Raw genomic sequence first — 23473 nt, forward strand, 5'->3', positions numbered from 1 at the left:
ATGCCTTGCTCAAGGGCACCTAAGTCATGGTATTGAAGGTGGAGAGAGAGCTGTTCATGCACTCCCCCCACCCACAATTCCGTCCGGCCCGAGACTAGAACTCACAACCCTTCGATTAGGAGTCCAACCCTCTAACCATTAGGCCACGACTTCCCCAAGTCTAAAAGAGAAATGTATAATTGTGACCCATACATGTTGTTGTCTATTTCTACAAATATCCCTGTGCTACTGATTACTGCTCCTGTGCTGCAGGGACACAAATAGTTAATATAAGTACTAAAGTTTTTGTGATATAAAATTTTTTGATACCATAGAATTTTCCTATTTCTTGTCACCGCTGTCGGTACTACAGAAAAGCCTAATATAAGCCTAGTTTAGTGAGTTTTTCCTTTGATGAACATGACAGGAGGAATAATAGACAGCTTCCTCTTTCAGAAGAACATGCAGATCCAATATAATCATATACAAGTGATTCAGACGCTTGTGTTTCTTAAGTTGTTTTTTCTGTAATTGCTAATGTGATCTTTTCACAGCACAGACTGAACTACATGAAAATGGTTTGAATCTGAAAAATCTCGTACACATGTATAAACTCGTAAAAAAAACCTGTTTGTGTGTGTGTGTGTGTGGTTTTAATGATGAAAAATAAATGCTCTAGACAGAACAGCGTTTCTGCTTCATTCTGAATACACATTTAAAATGAAAATGAACACCTGTGTATCAAGCAGACGATACGAGCACGCTGACAGAAACAACTCTCGTTCAAGTAGAAAAACTGCTTTGTATTTTTGCAACAAATTGCACCAAGGTTTACAGAAAGAATCGAGTGAAAATATGTGACGTGTATTTACAAAGACAAGCAATTAATCTATAAAAGTGTGAGGCTTGAATACACATTAAAAAATAGTGGCATGATTTCAAGAGATAAGAGAAAGCATGAAAGGTCATCACGGGCAGCTTGTGTTCGGCCTCGATCTCAGGCATCAGAAGAGACAAACTAATACTGAAACAACTGCATTCTCCCAAATACACAAGCACAACAGACTGGAACGAATCAGGACGAGATCATGAGGATAAAGCAGCTCTGTTCACAGTGATCCCGGAGCACTTCCGTCAGTGCTGTGGGGAAAACCTTGGAAATGCAGCGCATCTCTCTTCTGCTCGAGACTGTAGTGTTTCATCACCCATCCGGGTCCATCATCAGCGAGTCTCTTTAAGGCAACGGTGTGTTTCCAGAAAGGTGTTTATGTAGTGATCGTGTCAGAACCCTTGAGGAGTCTGGAAAGATGAGTTTACGAGCACATCATCGGTGAAACGTCACGGTCACAATCACACAATACACGACAGACGAGTCGATTACAAACTGAAGTTCCTCACATCACAGGGACAGCTTTCTTGACCAAACACATGAAGAAACCTACACTAAACAGTCTTTATCAATATTACGATCGTGAATGTAGTTCAAAAATATATTCTGATCCCGAAGAGTGAGGCACATGAGGTGTTTTTCTGTCAGTCATGAAATAATGCTGTTTTCAACAAATACTTGAGAAAATGCAGAGAAGCCACTGCAAATATATATATATATATATATATTTTCTTCCTTAGTATTTTTGCTGTTTTTTGGAATAAATATCAAAAAATATCTTTAATCGGCATGTATTTACTTAAGATTTTGTCTTATTTTGTCAAGACTTATTTTATCTTGTTTTCTGAAAATAACTATCAAAATTAAGATTTATTTGCTTGAAACAATTAAAAATATCTCCAATGGTATAAGAAAAATAATCTGAATTCAAAGGCTAAACAGCATTATTTTTCACACCCCAGTGGTAGATCTTGTTATAAAGCAAAAACAATTTTTTTTTTCAGAAAACAAGAAATAATGTAAAGTTTATTTACAAAAACCTTTTTATTTTTAAGAAATCATGTTTTTAATTTTTTGTGTTAGTTAGCTGGTTTTTAACCTAGTCAATAAATAATGATTTTTGAAAATGATTAAAAACGTTTCTGCATAAGAACTCTTCAAATCTCGAGTCATTTTACGGTCAAGTAAAGCATCTTAACTCTAGAATCTGTAGACATTTAGACTAGAAAACAAGCCTTTTCTGGATTAGAGAGAAAGACTTGATCCTGGGCTCATGATGTCCAAGCAGACTCTCGAGGAATGGTTCCCCTGCACTCGAGCTCAGTAAGAAGACACTGAACCGCTCCGAAACGTTCCTCTCTTTGGCTTGAGAAGAGCTGAGGTGGGTCACATGACCAGAGCAGCCCCAGACACACAGAAGATGGCGGTGGCACCCATGCTCTTCTCTGCTACCTCTGGACGATGTCACTGATCTCTCTGACGGAGGACAGCAGCTTGGAGAAGTCTGGAGGCGTGTTGGCTCCCCCGGTGGCAGCGGGGCAGATCTGCAGCTCGCGCAGGCTGCTCTCCAGCTTATTGATGGCTTCGCGGAACGCAAACTTGTTGCGCATCTGCTGGATGGACTCCACGTAGCTGGCGCAATACTTGGACAGATTCTTGCCGGCTTCCAGCACAGCACTATGGGTGCCGGTCTGCTCCGAAACACGTCCGATGGCGGCTCGCAGGAGCTCGCTGCTCTCCAGGATCATCTCGAGCGTGATGCAGGAGTTAGAGATCCGCTCCGACGGCTGCCGTGTCTTCCTCAGCGAGCGGCGAGTCGTCATGAGGGGAATGAAGCTGGATCCCGGATCTCCGACGGCTGATCCCGTTCCCATCCCTGGCAGCTGACCGCTTGGGGATACAGAAGTCGGCTTTGGCGGCTGCACTTTTGAGGTGTTTTTTGGCACTTTCTTAGCACTATCTTGGGAAAAGCTCACGCCTTTGCCTTGTTCTCCGGAACCGGGACTTGGAGGGCTGTGTTCAGACGAGCCTTTGACTTTAGTGTCCGCAGAAACGTCAAAAGTGGGACTCCTCGAAGTCTTTCCAGATTTGCCGCTCGAGACCGGAGGCAGAGGAGGAGCTGGTTTGGGTTTGACGAACTTCCCCTTCTCCCGGTCTCTTTGTCCAGGGACTTCGGAAGAGTTCTTGAGCCTTCGAGATCTGGATTCGTCTCCCACGCTGGGTTTGAACAGCTCTGCTTGCAAGGCACTCGTTTTAGAGCTTTCTGTCCGACGGCTGAGCTTCGGTGTCAGAGTCAAAGGACTCGATCCAGGACTAGACTCCGAGTCCTTAAACACTTCGTCTGGTGCATCCGAGTCGGTTTTCTTGGGAAGGCGTGGTGGTGGAGTAAGGGTGCCACCACGGGACACACAATCAGTTTTCTTGCGAGGCAGCGCTGGCTTTCCTCCGAAGGTTCCCGAGTCGAAGTGAGACGACTGTATATCACGGGGCAAGGTTACAGACTTCCACTCGGTGCGCTCGGAGCCTGGAGGCGTGCTAGAGGCGGAAGAAGACCTCAAGAAGCGCTTGGAGTTTGACATGGGGTCTTCTTCTGTGGCAAGCTTCCCTCCGCCGGCCGAAGTCGTGCCCTTTTTCCGTGAATGAGATGGAAAGAGCTGACCGGGATACACCAGGCCTCCATTGGTGACTCCGACAACCGTTGTACAGTTGGAGCCGACCAATTTAGAAGAGTCGATGCCGTCGTTAGTGGGAACGCCGTTGTTAAATTCCTCTCTGCAGTCGGAAGCCAGTCCTCTACGATCCAGATGCCCATCCATCTTCCCGAAGGAGCTGCTGCGTTTAGGGGGAGCTGGAGCCGTTCTCTTCTTCTTCTTGATTAAATTCCGAATGAATCCGTTCAGTTTATCTTTATCTTTGGCTATGAGGCGATCGTCTTCGTTTAAGTTGCTATCAAGGACAGGCCTCGGGAGCATCGGGAGCCCGGTTCCTTCGGCGTCTGCCGCGTCTGGAAAGAGCACAGCTTCATCAGTCTGGAAGCACCTCAGATTCACTGGGAATGCTGGGAGAGATCGGCTTACCCGGACTGTCGCCATCCCTGCTGTCCGCATGTCTTCGCAATGTCCTCGTCTTTGTGGGAAGTTCTGGAGCCTGCTGAATCGGACCCAGTGTGAGCTTCTTACTCTTTTTGCCCAACTCTTTCTCCACCTCTGCAACACATGAAGAGTGAAGATGAGCCATAAGAAAGCAGACATTAACTACTCTAAATCTCCGGAGACACAGTCTTACCGTCGGAGATACTGGACTCTTGAAACATGGTCTCAAACGCCTGGTGGGTTTCAGCAAAAGAAGGCCGCTCCGCAGGGATCCACCTCCAGCCTAAAGACAGAAACACGCAGGTTTACAGCTGCGGCTACGGAGTTATATTCATAAAGTTTTAATTTAGTTGATCACATGGATTTCTATAGAGACAGGCTGTAGCTGTCGGGCAAGATGGTTGTGTTCTGATTGGTCAGACCGCCTGTCAATCAAACTCTGCGAACAGAAAAGATGATTTCTAATTTCTCTACTTTCAATATTTAATCATAAAACGAGTTTCTGACATGTTCAGTGAGCAAGATTGTCCTGGCTCTTTAAGCTCCGCCCTCTTCTGAAAGGGGAGCACCAGCTCATTTGCATTTAAAGGGACAACCACAAAAAAAAAAAAAAAAAAGGCGTGTTTTGGCTTTTTTATTTTGAGCTAAAAATAATTCACATACACACTCTGGAGACATAAGAGTCTTATTTTACATAGTAATAGGCTTAATAGGTCACCTTTAATTGTAATCATCTTGTTGAAACACTTGAGCTTGTCTACCTTTCGCTCCTGATCTACAGAGCTACTTACAGGCCCTCATGAGCTCATAGACTTTCTCTGGGCATCCCTCGGGTCGGTCCATGCGGTAATCTTTCTCTAGCAGCTCGTACACTTGGGACAAGTCGATTCCAGGATACGGAGACATCCCATAGGTGGCGATTTCCCAAAGCAGGACTCCAAACGCTAAAGAGTTCAAGCAAGATGCCAGTTTAACACACACAGATCTGTCTCGACCTGGAAAGTGAACTGTGTGTCTACAGCAGTGCTTCTGCTCACCCCACACGTCCGACTTGATGGAGAATTTGTTATAGGCCAGGCTCTCCGGGGCGGTCCATTTAATGGGAAACTTGGCTCCTACATGTGCTATGTAGGTTTCTTCAGTCATCAGGCGACTCAGTCCAAAATCTGCCACTTTAACCAAGTGGTTTTCCCCAACTAAGCAGTTACGGGCAGCCAGATCCCTGAAACAAGAGCCAGGTCCTAACTCTTAACACTATTATTAATACTATGTTGGCAAAAAAAATTACTTTGAACTAGTAAGTACAGCAGGATTCCAGTAACTTTCTCTCGCTGGTCTGGATTCTCACCTGTGGATGAAGTTCTTCTTCTCCAGATATTCCATGGCGGAGGAGATCTGCGTGGCCATGTGGAGCAGCACCACAGCGTTGACCTCCTCGTGATTACACTCTCGCAGGTAATCCAGCAGGTTTCCGTGGGTCATGAACTCAGTGATGATGTAAAACGGAGGTTCACGTGTGCAGACACCTGACATCACACAAAAACACAGGCTCTTCAGGACCATCACGTCTCTAAACTTCATTTAGAAACACATTCCGGATGAAGTTGGTGGATTGTTTACAAAAGTGCTATTATGAAATTACAGTACCTCTCTTTAACTTAAAAATAATATTTAAATCAAGGTTGTTTTCTTTGACTTTCTTCTCTTTAAAATTAAATATTGAAATCAATGATGAATCTATAGGAAGCACTCACCTAACAGCTGCACCAGGTTCGGGTGTTTGATCTCTTTCATGACCGCAGCTTCTTTTAAAAACTCCTCCACTTCCATTGTGTCCTCCTGCACAAGAGCAAACACGGTCTCAACAGCTTCATCGCTGCAAGAGGATTTGTGCATTATGTGACAGTATTTTCATTATATTGATCTGTCATGGAAACCTACCCCTCATGGCATCAATCAAGTGTGCAAAAAATGATTTTACCTCGTATTATCTTTTTTCTAGTATAAATATCTAAAAAATTATTGAATCAAGGTGCATTTACTTTACACGTAAAATTACTTGAGATATAATTTCCTGCATTCTGAAAAAATGATAAAATTTGGTTATATCATATCTGATTTAATTATCAATTTGATAATATCTGCCAATGGGGCAAGAAATATATTCTTATTTAGATATATTTTTTCTTGCCCCATTGACAGAAATGTTAGAAACCATGAGTTAATATCTTTAGATATTTCCACTAGAAGACAAGATGTAAACACTGAGTAAGAAACTGATGTTGTGTTCTGGAGTGTGTCTGACCTTCAGGGTTTTGACGGCCACGGTCAGGCTGTATTTCTTCCAGACTCCCTCGTACACCTCTCCATACTGTCCTCCTCCCAGCTTGTGTTTCATGGTGATGTCCGTGCGCTCCATCTCCCATTTGTCGTAGTTGGGCGAGACGCCGTAGATGGTGGGCTTGTTGCGTTTGGGCGCTGGGTAATGCAGCGTGGTGATCAGACCGTCGGACACCGTGGAGTGATGGTGGACCAGCTCTGCTAGTGTGTTGAAGCGGCTCTCGGACGAAACATACAGCTGCAGAGGAACACACACGAGAACACAACTTTTCTTCTACTAAATAAAATGACTAGCTGTATATTTGAGGCGAGTGAGAGTGTGTCAGATGTGTGTGATCTCTGGAGCTCAGGAGACGCTCACCTTGCCGTCGGAGGCCGTGTTGATGCGGTAGTGGTAGACTCGTCCCTCGTAGCGCAGTGAGATTGACCTTTGACCCGGGCTGCTCTCGCTCTCACGCACCAGGAAGCTGCCGTTGATGCCGCTGCTCAGCAGGTACTCCGCAGCGTTTCGGGACACAGGTCCGTGGTACCAGCTGTGCTTCTCCAGGCTGTTGACCGGTGTGATGTAGTTACTGGGAACCCAGCCCTGGCCGTTCTTGGTCTGCGCCTCGCACCACTCGCCATTGTGATTGTATCCCAGAACCCTCAGCTTCTCTCCTGATCAGAGCATTACGTCACTGTCATTTCAATGTCTATCAAGGCCGAAGAAAATGTGATTTACAGCTGTGCTGTTGTGATTGTGGAACAGATGCACATCTTACTCCTGTTACATCATAGGTTTCTATTTACAAGCTTTATGCAGCCAATCAAGACTGTCCCTGAGCACATGAATGCATTAATAATAATAAAATTACTTTTATATAGTGCTTTTCAGCTTTTCTAAGCACTCTAAGAGATGTAATGGTATATCTCCTAATTATCAAGTTATCAGTATTATCACAAAATGTGCTGTATATGTACTCACAGAATAAATAATTTCACAGGTTTTGTTTTTAAAATCAACAAACAATAAATGCATAAACATTAAAGCAATTAAATTTCCAATGATGTCTGGATTTTAAATGACAACATGACTGATAAAAGTTTATCTAATATCATGAAGATGCTTAATAAAATGATAAACCAAACATTTCAGCCTTTAAATAAAGAAAGGGGGTTAAGTCAGAATTATTAATTATTAATCAGAATAATGAATCTAGAATGAATAATTCTAGATATCATTTCTGAAACGTGTAGAATGAACATAAGCTTGCGTTTCATCAACCGGTCAAAGTTTACAGCAGGACATGGACAGAAAGCGCTCTCAGACTGAATGTAATGTCAGAGTCTGACAGCAGGTGGCGCTGATGGAGCATATATGAAATTTCTTGCAGGGTTCACATAAAAGATAAAAGCATCTGCTAAATGAATAAAGCTGTACTAAACACCCTTCTGTCTGTGCCTGCTATAGGAGATGCTGTGCACTAATAACAGCTCGTTATGCATTATCTGTATTCCAGGCACTGAATCCACACGCTCTCGTTATCTAAAGCAGCGAGGGGCGTCTGGAGCGCTGTAGATCTCCCCTCACTGATCGACACGGGCCGAATGGAAAGAGCTGACGTGTTGAGTAGGATAGAGGAAGAGGAGGAGATGAAGATATAATGTGTCCTCATACAAAGAGCAGGCTAGGTTTTGAGTTTCAATGATATGAGTGTATGCTCCTCAATTTATGAGTTGAAAAAAAACTATTTATGGAAAACATGAATGTTATTTAAAAAACTTCAAACTTTCATAATCAAAAGTTCGCTAGCACATTATGTACAGTTGTTGATGTCTGTGGTGTAGCAGTGATGACGGTGAAGTGTTTAACGTGTTCGGATGGTGAAGAATGGGGTGTGTGTCTGACCTTTGGTGATGCTGAGAGTGTTATCTCCGCTCGCGACGAAGTCATACAGCGCTACAAACAGATTGGGGTCGTTTTCGCTGGGTCCCGCCAGCAGATTCTCTTTGGAGTTCCAGCGCGCCGCCTCGGACAGACCGGCCTCGAAATCCGGCCGCTGGAGCGCTTCTGCAAACACACCAACACAGGACAAGATGAGAATACATGCTAACATGCTAACGTGACCCTGGAGCACTAAACCAGTCATAAGAGTCAATCTGACAGATGAATAAATAAGCTTTCCATTGATGTATGGTTTGATGTATAAGACAAACTTTGGTCGAGATACAACTATTTGAAAGTTTTAGGAGCTCATTTTTATTCCACCCCATTACAGTTCTGGAAAACGCTTTAATTTCTCTATTGCATTAGTTTTTAATATTTCTCATGGGGATTAAATCACTTTTTTTTTTAAATACAAAAACGCAGAAAATCAGAAAATGGACACAAATGCTGAATTTCTGAATGAGTCACGATCATTACTCTGTGCCATGAGGAAACACAAACACTCGTGACTGATGACCTCAGACACATAAACAAGACAAATAAGATATGACAGAAGATGACAGACATGAATCAGCTTGGGGGGGGGGGGTTAATCACCCAAAAATGGGATTCAGTCATCATTTACTCATCCCAATCTTGACTGTGAAATGCAAAAGGAAAACATTTGAGCGCTCCTCGGTGACCTCAAGCCCTGGCATGTGGACGAATGCTGCTTTTATGTGCATTTTTGGAGCGTGACGATGATAAAGATCCTCCTCGTGTTCCACACAACGACAGGAGAGTCAGTAAACTATGAAGGATTGCTTAACTAACCCTTTAATCATCCGTAACACACCAGTGCATTTGGGTAGCTGACTAATAATATGGAATTTTTTTAAATCCACATCACGACTCAATGTTAAAGGCATGTAAGGGGAATTATGTAAGTGGTCTTTCACAATTTTTAGCTTTGCTATTCACATTTATCACGATCTCATGTTAAAGTCATGAGCAGCACCGTACAGCCACACATCAGATGTTTCTTACACATATTAGCTCCTTTATACACTACCAGTCAAAAGTGTTTGGACAGAAAGATTTATGAGGTTTTTTAAAGTCTCTTCTGTTCACCAAGTCTTCATTTATTTGATCCAAAGTACAGCAAAAGCAGTAAAATTCAGAAATATTTTTACTATGTTAAATAACAGTTTCTGTGTGAATCTGTGTTAAAGTGTAATTTATTTCTGTGGTGCTCCGCTGTATTTTCAGCATCATTCCTCCAGTCTTCAGTGTCACATGATCTTCAGAAATCAGAATAATATGATGATTTACTGCTCGAGAAACATTTCTGACTATGATCAATGTTGAAAACTGCTGATTTTTTTCAGGTTTCTTTGCTAAACAAAGTTCAGAAGAACAGCATTCATCTGTAACGGAAATCTTTTGTAACATTATACATGTCTTTATCATCAATTTTAATCATCCTTGAATAAAAGTATCCACTTCTATAATTCCAATAATTCCACTGACTCCAGGCGTTTGAGCAGTAGAGTGTATAATGTTACAAAAGCTTTTTATTGCAGATCTTTTTTATTTTTTTGGATCTTTCGGTTCATCAAAGAATCCTGAAAAAAAAACTTTGATAATAGTTATAATAAATGTTTCTTGAGCAGCAAATCAGATTATTAGAATGATTTCTGAAGATCGTGTGACGGGAGAAATGATGCTGAAAATACACAGAAATAAATTAAACTTTTTAAATATATTCAAACAGGAAGCAGTTATTAAAAAAAAAAAAACATTTTTCACAATATTACAGCTTTTGCTTTACTTTGGATCAAATAAATGCAGACTTGGTGAACAGAAGAGAACTCTCTGTAAACATTAATCTGCCTGAGATCCTGAAGATCACAAACTCCAGCGATCTCACAGACACACACACACACACACACACACACACACACACACACACAGATCTATCTCGACAGGAGTCAGGTTTCCCAGTTCTCTCCTCCTCCCTCGTTCTTTTCTCTCTCTCTCTTTTACGGCGAGTCAGTATGTCTGGCTTTGCTCTCCTCGTTCCCCCTCCTCCACTTTCCAAACAGACAGAAGGAGAACCAAGGCCTGTGTTTTCATGAGACCATCAACCCCAGATCCATCCGTCTGATCATCTGGTCGCACACACACACACACACACACACACACACACACACACACACACACACACACACACGTTCGCCTTCACAGACGCTTACCTTCAAAGTAACAGCTGGAGGACGAAGAAAGACCTTTTTTGGATTTACAGCCGACCAATTTCAGACAAATCTCCAACATTTTCATTTGATTCCCAACACTACCAATTAAAAAAAAAAAAGATCCAGTTCCCAAACTTTCTCTTTTATCCAAACGATTGTTCAAAAAAAGTGACTGAAAACATAAATCTGTGCACACAGTTAGTCAAAGAAGGCTAAAAACTCTGACATCCTGACTTCCCGCCGCTCTTCTTCAACAACTTTCCAGAGTAAGACGCTCCATTTTCCCCTCGCTCCAGTTCTTTTGTTTTCTCAGTCCGGAGAGGAACTAGCCATCCATCCGTGAGAATAATCCGTAAGAAACACGAAGAGGAGTTACTTTGACGGCAGTGTTGTCTTTGTCATGTTGACGGGCTGAGAGACGATCCACAGGAAGAGCAGGACGCTTGTGCCAACAATGAGGCCCTTTCAGGACGGAGCGCTGGAGCCGATGACATCACAGCCCTGGCTCCGCCCCTCGAGAATCTACAGAGAGAGTGCACCACAGCTCTCGCTCTCTGCTTCGCTCTCGTCTCAAGTGTTTTCACTTTAAAAACAAGGGCACAAGTGCACTTCATAGGGTCAGGATTACTCTGCCAAACAGCCAGCATGAGTAAAAGAACTTACAAAGACAAGTCAGCTCTTAATTTATTCATGCCGCAATGCATGATGGGAGCCATGGATGAGTTGTGCAACATGTTTTGATGGTCAGCGTTGTTGTGATTCTCACACTGATTCTTGATGTCTGTGTTCGTTTAAATCATCTAACCCTAAGTATCTCATTGACTTTAACTCTGATTCAGTGTTAATTTAACATTCTTGTGTGTTACTCTTCAAATAAACTCCCGGGAGAGTTCAATTAAGCACAAATATGGTCACCTGCACTTTAAAGACTGCTTATGAAGAACACTACAACTACTGATTAATTCAATAAATGATTAATCCAATGATGAATTTGGGGAAAAAATACAAAAAATTACATTTGGCTTGAAAAAAGGGAATAAATAACTTATTCCACAACTGGTAGTGTTGACCTCCAAATAATGACCGAATTGAAGACTATGAACCGAAAAATACTGAAAGTCTCCATGTTGTCTAAACTACACATTAGACCTGAAACGATTAGTCAACATCACTGACAACGACGTCAAAAAAAAGGTCTATATGTTACATAGCACAGACGGCAGATGTAATGGGAATGTCTCTAGCCGTGTCGCTCCGCTAAAGCGTTCCAGCTCCTCTCGAATAAGTCCGGAGCTACATGTGGGAAAGAGCTAATGAGGATAAGCTCAGATATGAACCCGTCGACCCGGAGGACACGGAGCTGCATTAGTATTTCTCTGAGGTCACAGATCTCTGAATCTGTCCAAGGATAATACGTGACCACAAGACCAGTCAGAAGGGTCAATATAGACAATGAATAAATCATCTTTCCAGTGTCTGGTTTGTTCGGAGGACAATATTTGAAAATCTGGAATCTGAGAGAGCAAAGAAAATCTAAATATTGAGAAAATCATCTTTAAAGTTGTTCAAATGCAGTTCAAAGCGATGCATATTACTAATAAACATATACAAAGTATGCAGGGTGTTTGTGGAGCTTCTCAGGTGTTGTGGGTAGGAACTGCTCGGTGCGTTTCTTTCGTGGTGTTCAACACAATCTGAAGAATCGTTCACGCTTTAAGAGCACTGCGTCTGCTGACTCTAATAACCGAACGCTGAAAGGTTTTCTGGTTTGCGCAGACAAAAGAAAGGGCTGGAGAGGCAGGGTTTTTTCTGAAAGAGGGGGAGGTGACAGATGTAGAAACATGAAGCACATTGCTCACAGATGAGCTCATAGAGAATCATTTATATAATCCTCTCTCAGTTAGCTGATGGACACCATCCCTCTCCGTCATTAAAAACACTCGTTCCAATCCGGAGCGCACGAGTGAAGCAGAGCCTGCAGTGCTTGGCCTGAGAGAGCTTCATGCGTTCATCTTCATGTGGAGCAGTTAACTAAACGTCTGCAGGGTTTCAGCATTAGTGCAGGAACGGAAACATGATCCAGGTGTGTGGGCTGCTGGGAAATCACAACAGGCCTGACGTCACCCTCAACATCACACACACACACACACACACACACACACACACACACACACACACACACACACACACACACACACAAGCACACAAACACACAAGCACACAAACACACACACACACACACACAAGCACACACACACACACACACACCTCCTCATTTCTAGAGTTTAGATTTGAGTTTCTGAGTGTTTTCTTGTCATTGGATTATTTGTTTTTCTTACTTGGATGATTCGGTTTAGATCGAAGAAAGTAAAGCACTGTTAATTTTAATTTATTTCTTATATTTTTTCTGCTGTTTACTTGCAACTTTATTCATATTTTTAATAAAGATAAAATATGATTAATATAGTAATTATTTGGGGAAGGAGTTTAATGCATTAAAAACATTACCATTTTATGTTGGTTGACTCGGGATGCATCACTGTTTCTCTGCTTGGAAATATTGTGAGGATGCAATATTTACTGTGTATTTACAATATTTATTTATTGAGAGGATGCCACAGGCGGCCATCAGCAGCAGCGCAGAGAGACAAGTCTGAACACAATCAGTGTGAATTACAGCAGAAAACACTGCTTCATGTGTCTGTAGGGACTCATTCAGTGTCTGCGTGTCTCCATCCTAACAGGCTTCTAGCTGAAGCCTTTACCACTACACCACAATCTGAGAGCCTTCAGTTCAAAGGTCAATCCCAGGAGAGCAGGGCGAGTGATATCACACAGATGTGACACTCATACACCGGCATTCATCAGACATTTCTGACAGACAGTTACTCTGTGAGGCAGCACAACTTTGTGTTTAATATTTGCAAATTAAGACATAAAAAACAAAATCGATTAATCGCATCCAAAATAAAAGTTTCTGTTTACATAATATGTGTGTGTATTGTGTATATTTATTATGTATATATAAACACATACATATGCAGTATATTTAGAAAATATTTAAATGCATTTATTTAGATACTTATATTTTCATATATATAAACACAATACACACACACACATACACACACATATATATATTTATGTAAACAAATACTTTTATTTTGGATCCGGTTAATCGCGATTAATCATTTGACAGTTTTACTATTTTTTTACTCAATTTTAAAACAATTACAGTGCAATTACCATAATTTATTTTTTTATAATAGAAGTACATAATATAAAATATTACATGAAAAATTAAATTATTACTATATAATCATATTAAATTCTCAAGCTCAAGCAGAAAGTGTTTTTTTGTTTTGTTTGTTTACTTTGATATGGTTGATGTCTCTAATTTATCAAGTTTTTTACAAATTATTCAGCCCTATAAGGATTTCAAGAATCCCAAGAATTTAAAAGAAAGTATATATCTTCAGCTTGATTAAAATAATTTTCTATGCCGATGTACTTCCCATCAGCATCACTCACTCTAAAATATTTGATTATTTCATAAAATAGCTATTAAAGTCATCTGAAAAATATTTCTTTGTTTTCCTCAAATGATTTTGTAATATATAAATGAAAGAAAGAAAAAACATTTGCAATGTCAGTTTTATTTCCAATATTGTCCAGCCTTACATTTATCTACCCACGGATGCCTTAAATTGATAAAAATGTTTTTTTGTTTGTTTGTTTTTTTTAATCCAACCAATTCTGATCGTTTTAATGGTAGTGTATCAAGAAAGCACCTGAACCCAGAGTGTTTCACAAGTGAAGCCTGATGCTTCTTCAGTGCACTGTAGACCAGCTGACACTTTCGATCCTCACATTACCTTGAGATTTCTGAAAGGCACACGGTCAGGTGACTCCATCATAAAGGTCAGTAGATCTGGACTCACCATGGACGGTGAACACATTGCAGTGCTGCGCTCCCTGTCTAGACGTCTCTCTTCTCCCTGCTCCCTTGATGAAGGGCAGCGCCGGCAGACTCGGTCTCCTCTGGTCCCCGACTAGCTTCCCAGGCTGCTGCCCCATAAGAGCTCACGGGACGTTACTGACCACGGTCCGGTCTGCTCTTCTGTGAGGGTCATGCATCGACGGCTTGACGGCTGTCTTCAGATCACAGCTTTGAAAGCTTAAAGTACACAGAAGTGAAAGAGCAGTGTGTGTTCTCAGTGCACTGTGAGGTGAAGAACAGACACATCCATCTTCAGAATCAGAGTCAGTGCATGAGATCTCTCCAGCGCGAGCTCAAGCCGGAGCTGTCAATCACGGTGACGTCACGAGCTCCGGGCACATCATCATCATCATCATCATCATCATCATCATGTCGATAATTATGATAAATATCTTGATGTGCATTAAACCGTAGTCAATCATTATTATTAATCACTTGAAAGGTCTCACGGTTTAATAAAAGAAAAACAAGTGTATCTTTGGTAGTGACTGTTAGTGTCAGTCAAAGGTTATTCTTACACATCTGTAAATGAGTAAATAATCGACGTCACTGACGTAAATAACGTTGTTCCTCGAGAAAAAAACACCTTTAGATGAAAGTTGGGGTAGTTAAACACAAGTCAGGTTTAACAGTCGGTGTGAAATAGTGTTTACTGGTTGTCTGAACTCCCCCTCAGACACTTTAATCCTGAAGTATCTCTCCGTTTGAGTGACTTTGATCAGTGTTTAGCTGGAGTTTGTTAAAGTCTCGTCACTTCCGCGTGTCTCTGAGGCGACTGTAAACTCTCTCCGCGCAGTCTGTACGTGTCTCTGTCGGGATCGTTTCCTCACCGAACATCCGCTGGATTCTTCCGCAGACTTTAAATGTTGATTCCCGTCATGTCTTTATTTTACTTCATAACTTTTAGCACTTTTCTCGGAGTCGTTCGTCGTCGTAGGAACCGCCATATTCGCGCACGCGAGCTACGCTCGTGACGTCACACGCCGCGCTCTTCCGCCAACAATCGCTCCAGTTTCAATAATAATTTTAAAAATAGCTTCAGTTTCAAAGGGAGCTTTTTAAGTTTTTAAGACAATTGTATTTACGTAATAAAAAAATTATAAGAAATGTGTTTCAGTCAAAAAAAATAATTAATCTGTTTTTTTTGTTTGTTTGTTTTTTAATTCTTTAGATAAGATTAATGGGGGAGGGGGCGTCCACAACAAAGTAAAATATGTATTTATTTATTTATTTATTTATTTATTATTTTATTTATCTTTTCTTAATATATTGGGAAAATAAATAAACAGTTTAGTTGCCTCAAAATAACTAAATCTTTTAGAAGGATGTAAAATGTGTTAATATTTGAAGACAATTGAATATTTGTTATGAATTTGTAGATTTTTTTAAAAATATATTATAATATAACAATTTCTTTCTCATCAACGTTAAATTTCTGATCACTATTATCAGCTCTAAGTCTGTGTTTGAATGAACTCGGATTTGCTGTTTTAGAATATGTCACTTTTAAAGTGTGTTCCGCTGTGTGTGTGTGGAGCCCTCTAGCGGTCTGATGCTGCAGCACAAGAAAACCTTACAATAAAGTATACACATAACACAAAAGAACATAAAACAGTTATTGAATAAGCATGTGGCCTAAAATCCTGAAACATTGCTGTCTCATATTAAAAAAATAAAATTATAGTATACATAAATAACAATATGCACATTTAATATACATACAATATAAATTTTTCACAATATACAACAGACAATTGTACACAAAATACAATATACACATTTCCATAATAAACACATAGTACTCAGTATACTCAAGAGACTTAAATAAATGTATACATTTTTTTATTTGTTAACATTTAAAAAAAAAGAAAAAGAAAAATACAAATATTGAGAAAATCATCTTTAAAGTTGTCCAAATGAAGTTCTTAGCAATGCATATTAATCAAAGCCCATCACTAGCAGCTTTTAAATAATAACACATATAGAAGATGCACGGAGTCATTCACACAAACACTAAACACCAGCACGGTGACAGATATGAAACTGAAATAATGCCACACACATTAATTTAACAACATTATATTTAACATACAACCCTAATATACAGAACTAATAAGAAAAAAACTAATAAACAACAACAACAAAAACATTACATTTGAAATGTAACGCATGGATTGTCAATTTAATAAAATTATTAATTGTAAATTATGCTTCATTTTCACTTCCAAAAACAGTATACTACGGTAAAACTACAGGTCATTTCCAATACAGTTTTTCACCGTATATAGAACGGGGATTAACCGTTAACCATTTAACAGATATGTACAGTATTTTACTGTTAAATTCACAGTAATTTCTCCCAGTGTAGTGTCATGAATCGTTCTGTTTTACAGACTGAGTGCTCATCTGTGGTGTTATAATGCAGATATGTGACCTTTAGCGCTGTGTGTTCCTGCAGAGTTTCTCTCCATCATGTGTCCAGTGTCTTTCGTCTGTAAACAGTTGGATGAAACATACACAGCTGTTTGGAGAGATGGCACTTTTTCCCAAAAAAGTTTGGAAGCTCTGAATTTCACACACCTGATTTAAACTCTGAGAAATAAGAAGCATTCAGCACTAGAGATCTTCTTTCATGATGACCTTATTTCTGATCGAAACCATTCTTGGGAATGTCTTCAGTTACTGGATCTTTATATCCAAGTGTTTTTTTTTTCATAATTTTTGTCCTAAAAGAGAAATGTATAATTTTGACCCATGTATTGTTGGGACACATCTGGTGCAATTCTGTTGGTCTGAAAAGGAGTTTTATGTAGGACTCTTGTAGTACTTGAGTTTCACAAATTGGAAAACATTTAGTTTCATTTTGGATGGAGGTAACTGAAGATGCATCCGTGTGTGAAGTCCAGCACTGTTTACAGTGTCACATCAGCTCATGTTCCTCATGATGAACACACACAGCTGACGGTCAAGAATATATTCTCCTGACCGTGTGCTGTTTGACCGCTGCTCTATTCTTAGCCGTGCTGTGTAGTTTCTGCTTCAGCTCAAGCAGACAGTGTCAGTGTCAGCATCACCGAGGAATAGATGGATCCTGTGGAAGTGTTTTCAGCCGGGGAGAAAGGCCGTGGCCTCCGAGTCACTAAAGAGATCTCGGCTGGAGAAGTAGTGTTTGCTGAGGCCAGCTTCGCTGCGGTGGTGTTCGACAGGTGAGACGCTCCTGCACCTGCTGAACTTGTGGAATAAAAGACTATCATCTAAAATGTCACTTAATTAGAGATACCTTGCCCTTTTCCAAATATACACTAGTCAAAAGTAGTTGTAATATGTTTAATGTTTTTAAAGAAGTGTCTTCTGCTCACCAATCCTGCATTTATTTGATCCAACGTACCTAAAAAAAACAACAACACATTTTTGAAATATTTGTACGATTTACAACAGCTGTTTTCTATTTGAATATATTTTAAAAATGTGATTTATTTCTGTGATGCGCAGCTGAATGTTCAGCATGTTCATCATGTTTTCATTCCTTAGCATTGCTTTCGAAATGCCTGTTAGATGCACATTTTGTTTTGTTTTTACCCAAGATAATTTCAGATTGTGTTATGTTTAGGTTCATAACTAGCATCTAGTTTTTGTGCACCTGTGGATGTTAAACTCTCATGTGACAAGATCACAGTTCCACCTGCAGAAAAAGTGCAGAGTCACAGCAGAAAACAGCGCGGAATACTTTCTGTAGACACAAACACGCTTCCATGAAGCCAGTACAGACGACAGCAAAGGGTTAACCTGGATGTCACTTCTGCTTTATAAAGAGATTCGATGACATCAGTGCTTCAGAAATGTCATCTAAAAATAGACAATTATGTAAATCACATGAAGCAATATTTCAAAGCATGCAAGCTGACACCAGAAGACTGAGATGACCGCTCCTCACCTTTATCATGAAAAATAACACCAAGAGTCTTAACTGGTGCAATGCCCTGCAGAATCGCCTCCGTTAATTACAGCTGATGTGTTCAAGAGTCTTTTACTACTTTTAAACAATGACTGAAATCTTCTATAACAGGCACTTCTCGTATTTATTGCCATCTTGTGGTAAATTGCTTGTTGTATGCCACGAATCTAAGTTGCTTTGTCTGCCAAATTAATAAATGTAAAAGTAAAGATTTTTCTTCAAACAGCTTCTCATTAACAGTGTTACTCATCAAAAACACAAGTCAAGCATCCCGACAGTCTTTTATTCTTTGGGAAAAGATTTGAGTTAAATGTTAAGTTATTCTTTCATATAAAGAATGTTTTAGTTTGCTGGGATAGGGTTAGTGTTTTTCTTTGTTAGCCTCTAATTGTGTGCACCTGTGTATTGTTTGTCACTGGACTCCTGTTGGAATTTAAACCCTTGCATTTCTATAGTTCATTTGCCTGGTCTTGTCCATTTGTGGTTGTTTCTGGATGCAGTCATCACATAAATATTCTCAAAAGTAAACAGTAGTCGAAAGGGATTTCAAATCAATGGATTTTTATTTGTTGTTTCTCTGAACACAAATGCAGACATGGTTTTATATTGCGATACGCAATGCAATGCGTAAAAAGACAATATAAATCTATATTATTTATTTAATTTATCACAGAATCCTGAAAAATTATCACAGGTCCCAAAAATATTAACCAGCACAGATTTTTCAAAACTGATAATAAATCACCATATCAGAATGATTTCTGAAGATCATGTGACACTGAAGACTGGAGGAATGATGCTGAAAATACAGAAATACATTACACTTTAACACAGATTCACACAGAAAACAGCGGTTTTAAATTGAAATAATTCTTTTTTAGCTATTTTTGATCAAGTAGATACAGGCTTGATAAGCAAAAGAATCTTCTCTATTAAAAAAAAAAAAAAACATAAGAAAAATCTTACGAATCCCAAATCTTTGAACAGCAGAGTACACTCAGGAGAGATGCTTACATTCTCACGGTGGTCATAATGAACAGCACTGGTGTGTAAAGAGCGCACAGCGTGTGTGTTGTCTGTCAGTCTCTCTCTGCAGGTGTGTCACAGCTGTTTCCGCCGGAAGGTCAACCCTCACCGATGCGCTCAGTGTAAGTTTGCCCACTACTGTGACCGCACGTGTCAGCGCGCCGCCTGGGACGAGCACGAGCAGGAATGTTCTGCCATTAAAAAGATAGGACAAGCTCCCAATGAGAACGTGCGGTGAGTCACGTGACCTCAGAATGCCCTTTAAAATGTTTAAATGTAACATGTTGTTAAGTACTGTACTGTGATGATGCTGAAACAATGTAGCGCTTTAGTGCAGGTATTAGAGTAGAGTTTGGTGATATGTTCAGCTGTCATATTATCAGAATGTGACACTTTATTATCCTGTGAATTGATTTAACTATTTAATTACTTAGTTTTATTGCTGGAAAGTGAACCAACTCCAGCGTAAAGCTAAAATCAGCCTAAGGTTCAGCACACCCCTATATTAGAGAGTTTGTAGTGCTAAATAGTGTTGGTACTTATCTTATCCAAAGGAAACTAATCCTGAAGTGTTCAGACTCAGATGTTCACTGTCCTGATATTACAGTCTGGTCGCTCGTATCCTGTGGCGTATTCAGAAGGACACCGGCCTGGTCTCTGACGCTCAGCTCACCACCCTGGACCTCCTGGACGATCACCTGTCCGAACTGTCCTCCGAAGACCTGAAAGACCTCAAAGTAGATGTGCAACATTTCTACAATTACTGGCCTAAAAACAGCAAACCCGTCGGAGAGGACTATGTGGCGCATCTCTTTGGCATGGTACGCACTGATTCGTCTGAACGCATTTATACATTTATGAGTTAACATTAAGACTTACGTTTTAGACACCATATTGCCTGTTTTTCCTCTATTATGCCAACAAAAATAATTCTGAACACAGCAACATGGCGGTGTTTTGTTCCTGGATTAATCAACTGTTAACAGTGACTTGCTGCCACCTACTGGCGGTTTTATTTGTATTTTTTTGTAATTTCAGGTTAAATGTATTCATGTCTTGTGTGTAAACGCATCTAAATGCCTCTTCAGATGCAGCTTCTGTGTTTCCTCTGCACTGCAAAGAGGAATTTTGTTGATACTGTTTTAATTTGCTTGATAACAGCCCAAACATCTTATTATTCTATTTGACTGATCAAATGTAAGAATTTTACACAAAAGATGATGCATACTTTTAGAAAGAAAAAAAAAGTTTTATAAAGGGAAAAAAATGCTCAGAAACCTCACAGAATATGACAAAATTTAATTTTTTTACACAGTAGTCCTTAAGATATCAGCACAATAACACACGTGGCAAAATAGTTACTTGTCTAATTGTCATTATCGATAAAATCCCATAATCCAGAGCTGTGTGTTTGTCCCGGTCACACACTCCTGTCCCTGCTGAATCTGCTGAGCTCTGATGAGGAAGATGTTTCTCTGGTCCTCAGGTGAACTGCAATGGCTTCACACTGAGCGATCAGAGGGGTCTGCAGGCCGTGGGCGTGGGTCTCTTTCCGAACCTGTGTCTGGTCAACCACGACTGCTGGCCCAACTGCACCGTCATCCTCAATCCTGGCAAGTGAGTGGATCTCTCAGCTGCGGAGTCACGCAGAGACTGAGTTAGTGCTAAACTGTGCTCTGTGTGTCTCTCTCACAGTCAGACGGCTCTGGACACTTCACTGCACTCAAAGAGAAGGTGGGTCAGTGTGACAATAACATCTGACCTTTGACCCCTGATTCACTGACAGCATGGCATCCATGACCTTAACAGTGCTCCTAAAAATGATAATTCTGTCCTTATTTACACACATCCTTTCAAAGCTGGATCACTTCCTTTCTCTTTTCCATAAGATTATAGTGAATGGGGACTCAAACTTTAATTCTTCAAAAAATACTTTTTGTTGTTGTTGTTGTTTTGGGAGCTTGACGGTCCTCACTTACTGAGCAGGATTCAAAGAGCTGAGATTTTGTGTTATATATATATTTTAAATCACTTTAATTTGAATTCAAATTGTAGTACTTTTTACTACAATAGTAAAAATCCATATAGTTTCTTCTAAAAAAAGATGTATATAAACAAGCATATACATAAATATAAGAATAAATAAATAAGTACATAATATATACAGTATATATATATATATATATATATATATATATATATATATATATATATATATATATATATATATATAATATTCATTTATTCATTTATTTTGTTTTGAAGCAGCAATTGTATATTTTTGTTTTATTTTATTATGGCTGTTGTTAGTTACTGATAATAACCCTGGTTCACTTGTCAATAATGTAGTACAAGTTTCGGAAAGACATGAGGGCAAATATTTGGGTAACTTTTTCTTGTCTTCTCTAAATGTATTTGAAATGTAAGCTATATAAATAAAACTGCTTCTTCATCTTCTTCTATAAAATATATAAATTCACTATTTGTTACAACGCATTTGGTCATAATGTATTAACTAATGCTTTTTCATGCAACTTGAAATGTAAAAAACATATAAATTGGTGAAAATTAACATAAATAATTTAAAAGTTCTTTGCAGTTTAATGCAATAATCAACATTTATGAAAAGTGTTAGCAGCTGGAAAACACAGAGAAAATAAGAAAAAGATTTCCTCATGATTAGAGAATATTACAGAAAGCAGTTTCAGTCATTCTTATCAAATCTAGTCTCCTGTCCGTCACATGTTCAGAGCAGACTGGCTCCTGACACATTTACCATGAGTTCAGTGTGAGAGGCACAGATAGCTGTTTAGGATTTTACTAACACAAGCAGTGCATTGTTGATGTATTTTCTCTCTGTGACTCTGGGAACGAGGCAGGATCGAGCTGAGGGCTCTGGGGAAGATCTCTGAAGGAGAAGAGCTGACCATCAGCTACGTGGATTTCCTAAACGTCTCCAAAGACCGGCAGCAGCTGCTCAAGAAGAAGTACTACTTCGACTGCAAGTGTGAGCACTGCATCAGCGGCATCAGAGACGATCTGATGACGGCCGTCAGAGACACACACGGACACCAGGTTCAGATCTGTGCAGCAGTACACACACACACACACACGCACACACACACACAGTCTGCTCAGGGAGATTAGAGAGCATCTCTGTGTGGCAGGGAATGATAATAGAGTCTGTGATCTCAGATCGCTCTGATTAATCAAAGTTGGATAAATACAGATTGAGTTCCCTCTGAGGTGTCTGTATATATTTGTGTGTTTATCGAGTCTGTGTTTACTGTGAGCTCTGTCTGTCTGCAGTCGTCTGCTGATGTGGTGAAGGCAGTGACTGATTTCAGTCTCCAAGCTCTGGTGAAGATCGAAGAGGCTCGGACTGAAGGAAACTTCCATGAGGTGAGTCCTGATTTCACAGAGATGTAAGAGCTGAAACGCTTCTGTTTTATTGGCTACTAGAAATAAAATAAGGTTCTAAACCACTTTTCCATACAACAGCGATGAACTTTACTCTGTGTATTCGCCAAAGACAAAATGACGTGAAAAGCATTATATTTTAAGACAAAAAAAATCATGTGAAGCCAAATTAAGCTTTTTTTCATAAATGTTTTCAAATTATATTTATGATATGGATTAAAATGTAATAATTATTAAACATTGCTCTAAAAGTTGTACCATCAGCCTTAGAGACAGAAGCTTGCAGTGCACACAGGATGACAAGTGACAAGACACAGATAACAGAATAAACAAGTGCTTTAATAAATGTGTGAACAGCCCTCAGCAGAGATGTGTGTTAACGGCTGGATGCTGCTGTAGGTGCTGAAGCTCTGCCACGAGTGTCTGGAGAAGCAGGATCCCGTGTTCGGAGACACAAACCTGCACCTGTTGCGTGTCCTCAGCATCATCAGCGAGGTCCTGTGCTTCATGCATCAGTTCGGTGAAGCTGCAGGTTATGCTCAGCGTGTGCTGGACGGATACACGTGAGTCAGTGCACATCTGCGGCTTCATACACTAACATCCTCATACTC

General features: G+C 40.0%; 2 protein-coding genes across 3 annotated transcripts in view; one reads left to right on the top strand and one right to left on the bottom strand.

The window, feature by feature from the left end:
• Positions 1-617: 617 nt before the first annotated feature.
• LOC113048747 (tyrosine-protein kinase ABL1-like) lies at positions 618-15438 on the bottom strand. 2 transcript variants are annotated; one of them, XM_026210574.1, is made up of 11 exons: positions 14403-15438; positions 8189-8350; positions 6662-6957; positions 6266-6538; positions 5715-5799; positions 5309-5486; positions 4998-5182; positions 4752-4904; positions 4154-4243; positions 3946-4074; positions 618-3872 (listed from the first exon to the last, which is right to left on the bottom strand). In XM_026210574.1, exons 1-11 carry the CDS (start codon positions 14536-14538, stop codon positions 2317-2319), a joined length of 3243 nt encoding a protein of 1080 aa, XP_026066359.1. In that variant the 5' UTR covers positions 14539-15438; the 3' UTR covers positions 618-2316. The 2 variants fall into 2 exon arrangements, with proteins under 2 accessions (XP_026066359.1, XP_026066360.1); XM_026210575.1 differs by lacking the exon at positions 14403-15438 and adding an exon at positions 10462-10954.
• Positions 15439-17536: 2098 nt separating this feature from the next.
• LOC113048748 (histone-lysine N-methyltransferase SMYD1-like) overlaps positions 17537-23473 on the top strand; it is an 8202-nt gene continuing 2265 nt past the window's right edge. The window contains exons 1-8 of the mRNA XM_026210576.1: positions 17537-17667; positions 19500-19676; positions 20050-20263; positions 20929-21059; positions 21138-21176; positions 22322-22517; positions 22752-22844; positions 23262-23425. Of these exons, the coding sequence (XP_026066361.1) occupies positions 17546-17667; positions 19500-19676; positions 20050-20263; positions 20929-21059; positions 21138-21176; positions 22322-22517; positions 22752-22844; positions 23262-23425 (1136 nt within the window). The 5' untranslated portion in view covers positions 17537-17545. The remainder of the gene's footprint in view (positions 17668-19499; positions 19677-20049; positions 20264-20928; positions 21060-21137; positions 21177-22321; positions 22518-22751; positions 22845-23261; positions 23426-23473) is intronic.

This window comes from Carassius auratus, chromosome 30 (genome assembly GCF_003368295.1).
Source record: "Carassius auratus strain Wakin chromosome 30, ASM336829v1, whole genome shotgun sequence".
Classification (NCBI taxonomy): Eukaryota; Metazoa; Chordata; class Actinopteri; order Cypriniformes; family Cyprinidae; genus Carassius; species Carassius auratus.

Excerpts from the sequence above, each read along its gene's own strand:
- LOC113048747 (XM_026210574.1), bottom strand. The coding sequence starts at position 14,538 with ATGGGGCAGCAGCCTGGGAAGCTAGTCGGGGACCAGAGGAGACCGAGT. Across the intron at positions 5,487-5,714 it reads GAACCTGGTGCAGCTGTTAG|GTGTCTGCACACGTGAACCT; the intron begins GTGAGTGCTTCC and ends GTGTGATGTCAG. Across the intron at positions 3,873-3,945 it reads CAGGGATGGCGACAGTCCGG|ACGCGGCAGACGCCGAAGGA; the intron begins GTAAGCCGATCT and ends TGCTCTTTCCAG.